Source organism: Andrographis paniculata, unplaced genomic scaffold (genome assembly GCF_009805555.1).
Source record: "Andrographis paniculata isolate CXL003 unplaced genomic scaffold, ASM980555v1 Contig69END, whole genome shotgun sequence".
Classification (NCBI taxonomy): Eukaryota; Viridiplantae; Streptophyta; class Magnoliopsida; order Lamiales; family Acanthaceae; genus Andrographis; species Andrographis paniculata.
In genome coordinates this window covers 816,966-829,575 of record NW_026137605.1, presented here as the reverse complement: position 1 = coordinate 829,575, position 12,610 = coordinate 816,966, and the positions used below count along the sequence as shown (strand labels likewise).

The window sequence follows — 12,610 nt, the reverse complement described above, 5'->3', positions numbered from 1 at the left end:
TAATATTCTTTTCGTCCATTCAATATATATTTATTTATTTATAACAAATCATTCTTACATATTCTTTAATATTATACTTATTTATCAATATGACACAATAATTTACATTTAATTTATTTAAAATTTTCTCACATACTTTCTAAATATTTATATTTTATGTCGCAATCAATTAATATAATTATTAAAATCTGTGTTCAACTATGAACATATTTATTGTAGATGGAGGAAGTAATAATCATTTTTAACTATATTATTTTTTAATAAATAAAATTAAATAATTATTGTGATTTATTTGTTATTGCTATAAATCAATCCAAAAAAATCAGCAAAAAGATTTGTTTCTTTTTTATTGAAATTTTTTGATCTAGGATTTGTATTTAAACAATATTTGATTTAATATTTTGTAAACGACAAAAAAATACATAATTCTAATATTAAATTCAAGAAAAAAAAAACCAAAAAAAACATACTTTTAAGTTTGAGTTTTAATGTAATAAATATTTTAGTATGATATTTTAGGGTGTGTTTGTTTGGGGGTTTGGATTTTGAGTTGGGATTTGAATAATAAAAATTTTGAATTTGAATAATTGTATGATGTGATATAAATATGTGTTGATGTGATGTTTTGAATATAAAATTAATTTTTAATATAATATAAAAAATAAAAAATACGTGTTTGATTTGATGTTTTGGGAAGGGGAAAAAATGGGATGAATAGTATAAATCCAATCCAATCCCCCAAACAAACACACCCTTATTAGAAACCATGTTTATTAAGTAGTAGAAAAATAAATTTAAGTCTAAACAAACAATCCCAAAATATTTGAATTTTTAAAAATCAATATTCAATTTAATATAAAAAATATATTAATATTTTTCCAGAAGTGGACTCTAAAGAAATAAAGACCTGAAATTTTATTATTATTATTTAAAAAAAAAAACACCCTTTATAGTTACATAATAAAAAAAAGTAAAATTAAATTCCAAAATAGAAGGTAACCCCAAATTTACCGAAAAAATACGTCCTAATTTTATTTCCATGAAAATGAGCCGACAGTAACGACAGGACACGGCGTTAGTCGTCACTGTCAGCAAAGTCAAAGACCACAGGAGCTCCCGGGAACTCTGCCCACTTGTATCCGTACACGTGCTCATTTCTAGTCCCGGACCTCGTATAAATTTCTTTAATTCCTGAAACGTCGTCGTTTTAACTGTACTTCCCAAACTCTCCTCCACCTGTCTGTCCAGTCAATTTTACTTTGGCCTCTGAAAACCAGCAAATCCCAGATTTGGATAAACAATATTGCGTCCACCGTCCGATCATCTAGCCCTTACCATCTTTTAATCCACACCGTCCATCTCTCCTCTTTCTCTTTCTGGAATCCATTAAAGCTGACAAGACCTCGGTTTTTCGCATACTATTACCTTCTATATTCCAATTACAAATATTTATAAGAAGATAATTTTAAAATAATTATTTTGTATTTCTTTCGTCTTAAATATTCTGTAATATTTTTTTTTATTTGTCTTAAACTTACTGTAATATTTTTAAATTTAGAAATAATTAATAATATTTATATATATGTATTAATATATACTTCACTTTATTTCATCACAGCACTCGAATAAAAAAACAAATAATCACTTCTTTCTTCAATTATATCACTTAATATCCAAATTATCTTAAATTATCATACTTAATACTTCTCATCTAAATTCTCGTGCCAAACACAAATATTGCATAGTGTTTGGAACGGAGAGATTATTAAACAATTTAAAGTAAAAATATATACTTCTACTGTTCGCGTCACATTTATCTTTTGTATCATTGTAATTTACATTAAAAATATTATTATATTTATATATTTTTTTAGATAAGACACTAATTGAAGTATTTTTACAAAAATATTTTTAATTTGTACTATGAATTTTAATATAATAATTAATATTTAAAGATTAAAATTCCTAATTAGTGGGTAGTTAAAAGTAGTAAAATGACATTTTTGTCCTTATTTTTTAGTGTAAAAAGTAATGACGTGATGTAAAGTAAGGATATTTGTAAAAAAAAAATAAAATATTTAATTTGTAATTGAACGATAGAAAAAAATATATATGTATATTTTCTAACCATATGGTAAAATATATTTTTAGTTGAAATAAAGACTATTATAATTGGAGAACAGTCGCAGTTTCTAGAAATACTTGGACTATATATAAGCTTTTTCAGTTACATCGCAAATTTGCTTTGTCTACTGCCCACATTAAGGGTGTGTTTGTTTGGTATTTGAATTTTGAGTTGAGATTTGAATAGTAAAAATTTTAAATTTGAATAGTTATACGATGAGATATAAATAGGTATTGATGCGATGTTTTGAATGTAAAATTGATTTTTACTATAATATAAAAAATAAAAAATAGGGGTTTGATTTAATATTTTTGGAGGAAAAAAAAATAGGATGAATAGTGTAAATTCAATCCATTTTTCCAAACAAACACACCCTTGTGCTGTCTTCTTTCTCCAATATCTCTAAAGGTAAAATTATCTTAACCCCACTTTTATTGCTCTTTTCTCTCCGCTCGAACATTTCTTGTCCTAAAATCCAAAAAACAAAAAATTGAATCTTGAACTGGGTTCCACTCATAATAATTTTCAATTCCTCTGTTTCGGAAAGCAATCTTTACCAGATCTGAGTAACAGTGTTCGATTTATCCAAGAAATTTCAAGCAAGACATCTTCATTCCCCTGTCTGAAAGTTTCTAATTTAATAATCAGTTGGTTCGAATTTGCTGTATCGTCTTCTCCAATGGCGCAACCTGTCCTGAGCCGCGTCCACAGCCTTCGGGAGCGCCTCGACGCCACTCTCGCCGCTCATCGCAACGAGATCATGCTGTTCCTGTCCAGGTCAGTTCCTGCTGTTCTTCCTGATTAATGATAGATAGATGTCTGATTTTAATTCGGATGCAATAAAAACGAGATAGAAATACAATTGATCGATCATTTGCAGGATCGAAGGCCATGGAAAAGGCATTCTGAAGCCTCACCAGCTGCTGTCCGAGTTCCATGGAAATTTGCAGGATCATGCCTTCAAGGATGTCCTCAACTCCACGCAGGTCCAATCCAACTAAATCCAATCTAATTATTATTACAACATATAGCGACGGAACTAGCTTGTCTATTATTTTTTATAGTTTAGTTTTGATTTTAGTATATATATTTTTTTATTTTTTTATTTTTTCGAGAGGCCTAATTTTTATATAAAAATATGTCGGTTTGGTTATTTTCTGTGTCATTTCAATTCTTTTTTCTTTCGATTTTCCTTGATACAATAAATGATAAAAAAAGAACTAAAATATCATGCAAGTATAAAAACTATATTTTCTTTATATAAATTATAATTAAAATTATATATATTAATATAATTTAAAATAAAAATTAATAACAAACTATATATGAATTTCAATTTTAAGAGGACAAAATAATGTATTTATGTAAATTTCAATTTTAAAAATGATGTATTTATATAAATTTTATTTACATTAAAGTAAATATATATATATTTTCGGGGCGGGGGTTTGGGGACAATTGCCCCTCCAAGTTCCCATCTATATCGGTCCATCTATATATGTCTGAAGCTTTTTTTCATTGTCCATTCTACGATTATCGAATTGAATTGATTATTACATCATATATATATATATATATATATCTGTCTGAAGTTTTTTATTATTATTTTTTTTTACTACATTATGTAGGAAGCGATTGTGTCGCCGCCGTGGGTGGCGCTGGCGATCCGGCTAAGGCCGGGAGTTTGGGAATACGTCCGTGTCAATGTCAATGCGCTCGTAGTCGAGGAGCTCACCGTACCGGAGTACCTCCAATTTAAGGAGGAGCTTGTCGACGGGACGTAAGCCCCGAGTCGATTCGAGTCAAGTTTAATTTCGATTGTGATCATGATCATGATCATGGCTGTGTTTGATTTTTTTTTTAGCTCCAATGACAAGTTTGTTCTCGAGCTCGATTTCGAACCGTTCACAGCATCGTTCCCGAAGCCGACGCTCACCAAGTCGATCGGGAACGGCGTCGAGTTCCTCAACCGCCACCTCTCCGCGAAGATGTTCCACGACCGCGATAGCATGACGCCGCTCCTCGATTTCCTTCGAATGCATCATTACAAGGGCAAGGTAGTCGATTTAGATCTCGTACTTAAATATTTGATGTGATATTTTATGAGTGACAAATCATGCATAGTTCGGATAGTAAAATTTTGAAAAAAACAAAAAAAAAGGATTTCAATTTTTTTAAGTATAAGGAGACGTTATGCAATTTTTAAAATAAATGTAGGATTTAGCTGAATTTTGAAATCACAAAAGAGTTATAAGCAATTTTGTCAAAAAAAAGAGTCAAATGAACATAGCGATTAGACTACTCATGTCAGTAATGTGAATATGGTTTGCTTCTCGATCGATCGATCGATGATTGCAGACGATGATGCTGAACGATCGGATAAAGAACCTCGGCTCATTACAAGGCGTGTTGAGGAAGGCGGAGGAATATCTATCGACGCTCCCGCCGGAGACTCCGTACGATGATTTCGAGCATAAGTTTCAAGAGATCGGATTGGAGAGAGGATGGGGGGACAACGCGGGGCGTGTGTCATTGATGATATCGATGCTTCTCGACCTCCTCGAGGCCCCCGATTCTTGCACCCTCGAGAAGTTTCTCGGCCGGATTCCAATGGTTTTCAACGTTGTCATTCTCTCGCCGCACGGTTATTTTGCACAAGAAAATGTCTTAGGTTATCCCGACACCGGAGGCCAGGTGAGGACGGAGTTGGTAACGACTCGGGCTCGTTGTTTCGTCGTGATTTATGGATTCTAACGTTGTTTCTCGATATCTTCGCTTGTGTTTAAGGTTGTCTACATTTTAGATCAAGTTCCGGCGTTAGAGCGCGAGATGCTCAAGCGTATAAAGGAGCAAGGGCTCGATATCAAGCCTCGCATACTAATCGTTAGTTTTCCCGATCATTTCTCTTGTGAGTTTCGCGCCGTTCTTTCTTTTTGTCGATTCTTGATTTTGCTTCGTAATAGGTGACTCGATTGCTTCCCGACGCCGTTGGAACCACATGTGGCCAACGCCTCGAGAAAGTGTTTGGAACCGAGCATTCTCACATTATCCGAGTCCCGTTTAGAACCGAGAAGGGGATCGTCCGGAAATGGATTTCTCGATTCGAGGTGTGGCCGTATATGGAAACTTTCGCCGAGGTGTGTCATCGATAAAACTTGCCTATTTGTTGCATATAGGCGTGCTCGTCGGTTGTCAAATGCTCGTAACCTTTAAAAAATCGATCTTGTAGGACGTCGCGAAGGAGATTACATCGGAATTACAAGCAAAGCCGGATTTGATCATCGGGAATTATAGCGAGGGAAATCTCGCGGCCTCGTTGTTGGCTCACAAGTTAGGCGTAACGCAGGTAATTATTCTACGCGAATCGTTTCGTTTTATCAACATACGTTACGATTCGATGATGTTAAGTTTGTCGTTGATTGTGTTCGTTGTATAGTGTACGATCGCTCATGCGCTTGAGAAGACAAAGTATCCGGATTCGGACATATACCTAAAGAATTACGATGAGAAGTATCACTTCTCGTGCCAATTTACGGCGGATTTATACGCGATGAATCACACCGACTTCATCATCACGAGCACGTTCCAAGAGATCGCCGGAAGGTTCGTTCGCCTCTTAGAACGACATATACGCATACATATCCTCAAATCGAATATGTTGTAACCTCGTATATTTTGCGTCGAGTAATGTTCGTTTTCATCAATTCGTAGCAAGGACACAGTCGGACAATACGAGAGCCACATGGCGTTCACGATGCCCGGTTTATACCGTGTTGTCCATGGCATCGACGTGTTCGATCCTAAGTTCAACATCGTCTCTCCCGGCGCCGACACGAACCTCTATTTCCCGTACACGGAGACAGAAAAGCGCCTAACGGCGTTCCATCCTGAGATCGAGGAGCTTCTTTATAGCGACGTCGAGAACGACGAACACATGTAAATTTCATTACATTTTGCGCGTTTCGATTCCACTGTATGTCCCAACGTTTTGATCTGTTTCGGCCATGTCAGGTGTGTCCTGAAAGACAAGACGAAGCCGATCATATTCACAATGGCGAGGCTCGACCGCGTCAAGAACCTAACGGGGCTCGTCGAGCTATACGCCAAGACTCCAAAGCTACGGGAGCTCGCGAACCTCGTCATCGTCGGCGGCGACCGGAGGAAAGAGTCGAAAGACGCCGAGGAGCAAGCGGAGATGAAGAAGATGTACGGCCTCATCGACGAGTACAATCTCAACGGCCAATTCCGGTGGGTCTCCTCCCAAATGAACCGGGTCCGCAACGGCGAGCTCTATCGATGTGTCGCCGACACGAGGGGCATTTTTGTCCAGCCCGCGTTCTATGAGGCCTTCGGGCTTACGGTCGTCGAGGCGATGACATGCGGGCTCCCGACGTTCGCGACGCTCCACGGCGGGCCCGCCGAGATCATCGTCGACGGGAAGTCGGGATTCCACATCGACCCCTACAACGGGGGCCAGGTGGCCGAGGTTCTCGTGAACTTCTTCAATCGGTGTAAGAAGGAGCCGTCGTATTGGGACAGCATCTCTGCCGGAGGCCTCGAACGTATCCGCGAGAAGTGAGTAATCTTATTACACGAACGAATCGATGCAATGACGACGCGTGATCGTGCTGTCTGTCTGCAGGTACACGTGGCAGATCTATTCGGACAGGCTGCTGACGTTGGCTGGCGTTTACGGGTTTTGGAAGTACGTGTCGAAGCTCGACCGGCTCGAGATCCGGCGATATCTTGAGATGTTTTACGCTCTCAAGTATCGACATTTGGTAAGTTTTTCGGGCACTTTCGATCTGAATTTCGGTTGATTCGATCTTAGGTTGTTCGAATTACGTACATTGTCGATTTTGATGCAATCGATGTCGATACGGTGCAGGCCGAGGCTGTCCCGAGGGCTGTGGAGTAAGAAGAAAGGATGATTGAAAAATACAAAGGGAATGAAAACAGTCTTTGGTAAGTGTAATAACTAATAATGAAGGGACTCTGTTTTGAGGTGTTTGTTCGTTCATCCATTGCATGGAACGACGTCGTTTTTAAAATATTTGCTCATATCATATTTTGCTTATGTATATATTAATAATTTGAAATTGTTATACTATGAATGTGTTTGAGCGTTCTCTGGTAATTTTTTTATTTTTTTATTTTTATGTTATATTAAAATTTAATTTTATATTAAACAATAAGTTAAATTTAAATTTTTACTATTTCAATTTTAAACTCGATTTCCTATTTTGTCCAAACCAGCTGCCAAACACAACCGGGTCGTGGCTGTTGTTACTTTTTAATGTGATTAAGTGATTAAATTAATATTTTCTTTTTCTAATTAAGTTACCTAAAAATTTGTTTTGGGCCTCTTTTTTGGGTTTTCAAACTAAATTTCATAGGTGGGTTTGTTTGATTTTGGGTTGGGTTGGGTTGAAAACCTTATATTTGGATTAAATAATACTCCTTCCGTCCCAAGACTATGGTTCTTATTTGAGTTGGGTACGAGATTTGAAAAATATTGATATTATATTGATAGTTGGTAAAAAAAATATGAATAAAAGACTTTTTTGTCCTTATGAGTGTAATAGTATAAAAAGTAGTGACATTTGTGTAATAATAATGAAAAAGTAAGGATAATTTTATGGTGATATAAATATTTATGGAAATGAGACTATTGTTTTAAAACGGACAAAAATGGTAAATAAGACTATTATAAATATATATATATATAAAATATAAAGTCTAAATAAAAAAAAAAATAAATAGAAATGCCAAATAAACACTCTATTTTATCACTATAGCATGCATGGTTGGAATCCTTTGTCACCAAATAATTCAGACTAGGGCAAATGATATATATATATATATATATAGTTTATATGATTATAGTAAATAATATTATTATTTTATATAATTTAATCACTTGGTTATTTTAACTTTCTAAAGTTTGAAAATATTATTAAAGTCCAATATAATGATATATATATTAACTAGGGATAATTAATTATACCAGTAAAATTAATTTATCTCAAGTAATATATATATACTAAAAGTTGATATTATCATATATTTTATAAGTAAAGTAAACGTGATATTCATTAATATTATTATTATATAATTAGTTTTATTATTATATAATCTATTAAAATAATATTATAGATTGTAATGTCACATAATTAGTATAATATATATATATATATATACACACGTATATATATGTATCTTGGAGTTGTGAGGACTAAAGGTATAATATTAATAATTTTGATTTCAAATACAAACCAAACACGTCCTAAAACTACGAATTATAGAATATATCCATCATGAAGTAGCTCAAAAGTAAATGGCTTGTTTGGCTTATTTTATGCGGAAAAATAATATTATCTCCGTCCGGCTCTAAGGATCTCATTTATTTTTTTGTATGTTGATATTTGAATATTAATTATTATATCAAAACCTAGTACAAATTAAAAAAAAAAAATTGCAAAAATATTTCTATTGGTGTCTTATAATACTAATAGAAGAATATTTGTAAAAAAAAAATTATACAAATATAAGTATATTTTCAACGTTAAGTACAATGACGTAAAAGGTAAATCTGACCCTTAAAAGCGAAGGGAGAGAATAATAAATTTTTATAAAAAATTTGTGTTTTAATTGTTTATTGAAATTGTGAAAGCTTAAAGTAAATATAACTAAAACAAACATATCTATGTAAAAATATATATTTTCTTTAATATATTTGATATATTAAAGGGGTGAATTTGAATTTCACAACCAATATTGAAAATTTTAAAATTCATCACATTTTCAAATGAAATTAATTAATTCGACGGAGTTATTTAAAATACTTTAATTCAAATCTCTCTAAAAACCAAACAAATTTTTTAAGTATTTGAAGCAATATTTTATAAACCGAGTATTGTATTCTTAAGTTATATTTTGATTTATTTTTCCTTGACTTTGTTTGCACACTATTAGGTTCGATCGAAATTACTAAAAGCATACTAAAAAATAACAATTACAAATTCTCATATATCCAATAATATATATATATATATATATCAAAATATTAATTTTGTAAGTGTTAAAAGAGTCAAAGGGGTCAAAATTAAAACCACATGGAGTGGATGCATCTTATAGTGATAGATGCATGGAACCTTATTACATTATCCAAATTATTTAATTCAATGTCACCACACCAAAAGTATGGACATTTATATTTATATATTGATATTTATTAAAACATGCTAAATAAAATTTAATTCCTCCTTCCGTTATTTAAATCTATGTCCACTTTTCTTTTTAGGTTGTCATCGGAAAATATTCTAATTTCTTTTTTAAATAAAAAATCATTCTATTTTTTTGTACTATTTTTTACTATAAAAGAAAAAATTAATAATTATTACTCATTTTTATTAAAACCCGTACCCGATCAAATGAGCACACATTTGCATGACTGAGGAAGTATATTCTAATTTTAAAGTATGTTGTAATGTACAAATTTCATTAAACTCTTGAGTGTAGTAAAATCATATGTGATATTTAGGGAACATTGATATAAATATATATGTTATATATATATATATATATTGATATAATATAAAAATTAATTGAAATTTTGTAACTTCAAAAAGTATGTTTAAATAATGTAAAATTTTTATTAAACTTTGTATGTAGTAAAATCATATGTGACATTTATGAAACATTGATATAAACATGTCAATAAAATAAATAAATTATTACATTATACAAGAAATTTATTATAAATATGTAGGATTTTGTATCTAATTAAAAAATATGAGCATTGAATTTGATATCATTTGACATTATTATTTAATTTTCTCAAATGAATTTTATTTAAAAACAGTTATGTATTTCATATATATAATATAAAAATTAATTGAAATTTTGTAACTTTAAAAACATGTTTAAATAATGTACAAATTTTACTAAAATTTTGTATGTAGTAAAATCATATGTGATATTTATGTGAACATTGATACAAATATGTTAACTAATATTTTAAAAAAAAAAAGTTATTAAATTATACAAAAATTTATTATAAATATGAAATATTTTGTCTCTAATATAAAGATAGGAGCACTGAATTCGATATTTTTTTACATTATAAAAGTTATTTAAAAAATTGCAAATAGTTTTAAAAGTTAGCAGTTTTATTATTCTAGTAGATTTTATTTAAAAATAATTATACATCTCATATATATATATATATATATTATATTTTTGATATAATATAAAAATAATTGAGAATTTGTAGCTTCAAAGATATGTTTAAATAATGTACAAAAATATCAAAAAATATTAGTTTATTCACTTATTCAACACTATTTATTTTTTAAAAAGAATCACATCAAATACATTTTTTTTTTTCACCAAACATCAAATTAAATATTAATTTTTTACTTTTTTTTAAACTTTCAAATTTTCAAAAACCTCCAAAAACTCTTATCTAAAAATCCTAAACTTTTGTATAAATAAAATCACATATGATATGAAACATTGATTTAAATATGTTAGATAATATAAAAAAATTATTAAATCATATAAGAAATTTATTATAAATATAGAGTATTTTATATCTAATAAAAAGATGGGAACATTCAATTTAATGTTCTCTGACATTATAAAAGTTATTTAGAAAATTGCAAATAATTTTGAAATGAACAGTTTTTAGTTTTTTCAAATAGGTATTATTTAAAAATAGTTCTATATCTCATGAATCAAATTATATTAACTTTTAATATATTCAACATTATAAAAGTTATTTGAAAAATGATAACTATTTTGTAATTGTCAATTTTGTTATTTTAATTTTCTTTTAAATGGGATTTATTTAGAAATAGTTATATATATCATTATATTATATTTTGATATACTCTGACATTATATAAAAGTTATTTAAAAATTTAAAAATAATTTTATAATTAACAATTTTATTATTCTAGTTTTTTAAAGTAAGTTTTATTTAAAATTAGTCATATATCCAATATAAATCTTTATAGATATATATTTTTTTAATTATTATATTAAAAATTATTTGAAAATTTGTTACTAGTCTTATAATTGATAGCTTTTTCTTTTTCTTTCTTACATTTTTTAAATTTTAGTATAAATTCTTCAATAATATTAAAATATTGATATACTCTGACACTCTATAAAAAAATTATCTAAAAAATTATATTTTATCTTGAAATTGACAATTTTTTTTCAAGTGAATTTTATTTAAAAATAATTATATATCTCATTTATATATATTATATATATGGACATTATATAAAAATTATTTGAGATTTGATAACTGATTTTCTAATCAACAGTTTTATTTTATTTTTTAAGTGAACTTTATTTAAAATAAAATTGTCATATATCTCATTTATATATGTTTTGATTTTTGTGACATTATATAAAAATTATCTAAAAAATTGTGATAGATCTTTTAATTGACAAATTTATTATTTTAATTTGTTAGTATTTTATTTAAAAAGATTTCTATATCTAATATATATTTATATATATTGAGATTATGTAAGTCATTAAATAAATTATAATTGATAATATAATTGATAGTTTTATTATTTTATTTTATTTTTTTAAAATGGCTTTTATATAAAAATAATCATGAATCACACTTATATTCCCTTTTAATATATTCGGTAATATAAAAGTTATTTGAAAAATGATAACTGATCTTATAATTGACAATTTTATTATTTTAGTTTTATCTTAAGTGGGATTTATTTAAAAATAGTCATATATTACTATATTCTATTTTGATGTAATTTGATATTATATAAAAGTTATCAGAAAATTTATAAAGAATTTTATAACCGACAATTTTATTATTCTAGTTTTTTTAAGTAAATTTTATTTAAAAATAATCATATATCCAAAATATATTTTTATTTATATCTATATTTTGACATTATATTAAAAATTATTTAAAAAATTGTTACTTGTCTTAATTGATAGTTTATTATTAGTTTTTTTTTCCTTACATTTTTGGAATATTAATATAAATATCTTCAATAATAAAAAATATTTAATTGTACAAGAAGTTTATAATAAATATAACTTGTATCTAAAAAAAGATATTTAAAAATATATCTTGTATCTAAATATGTAAGTGGTCTTTATATAATAATAATCATAAATTACACTAATATTCATTTTAATATATTCGACATTATAAAAGTTATTTAAAAATTTGTAACTGATCTTATAACTGACAATTCTATTATTTTAGTTTTCTTAAGTGAGATTTATTTAGAAATAGTAATGTATCACTATATTCTATTTTGATATAGTCTCATATATAAAAGTTACTTGAAAATTTATAAATAATTTTCTAATTGACAATTTTATTATTCTAGTTTTTTAAAGTAAGTTTTAGTTAAAAAATAGTCATATACCCAATATATATATATATATATATTCTAACATTATATTAAAAGTTATTTCAAAACTTGT

At 28.8% G+C, this 12,610-nt stretch overlaps 1 protein-coding gene across 1 annotated transcript; it reads left to right on the top strand.

Annotated features, from left to right (window-relative positions):
- The first annotated feature begins 2,768 nt into the window (after positions 1-2,768).
- LOC127264149 (sucrose synthase-like) lies at positions 2,769-7,230 on the top strand. Its single transcript, XM_051293574.1, has 13 exons — positions 2,769-2,902; positions 3,006-3,111; positions 3,754-3,905; positions 3,990-4,182; positions 4,484-4,819; positions 4,913-5,008; positions 5,089-5,262; positions 5,355-5,471; positions 5,562-5,728; positions 5,837-6,061; positions 6,137-6,700; positions 6,768-6,906; positions 7,014-7,230. The coding sequence occupies exons 1-13, from the start codon at positions 2,805-2,807 to the stop codon at positions 7,041-7,043; spliced, it is 2,397 nt and encodes a 798-aa protein (XP_051149531.1). The 5' UTR covers positions 2,769-2,804; the 3' UTR covers positions 7,044-7,230.
- Positions 7,231-12,610: the final 5,380 nt, after the last annotated feature.

Coding starts and splice junctions, on each gene's coding strand:
- LOC127264149 (XM_051293574.1), top strand. CDS start 2,805: ATGGCGCAACCTGTCCTGAGCCGCGTCCACAGCCTTCGGGAGCGCCTC. Junction 3,906..3,989: donor GAGGAGCTTGTCGACGGGAC/GTAAGCCCCGAG, acceptor TTTTTTTTTTAG/CTCCAATGACAAGTTTGTTC. Junction 5,009..5,088: donor TCAAGCCTCGCATACTAATC/GTTAGTTTTCCC, acceptor GCTTCGTAATAG/GTGACTCGATTGCTTCCCGA.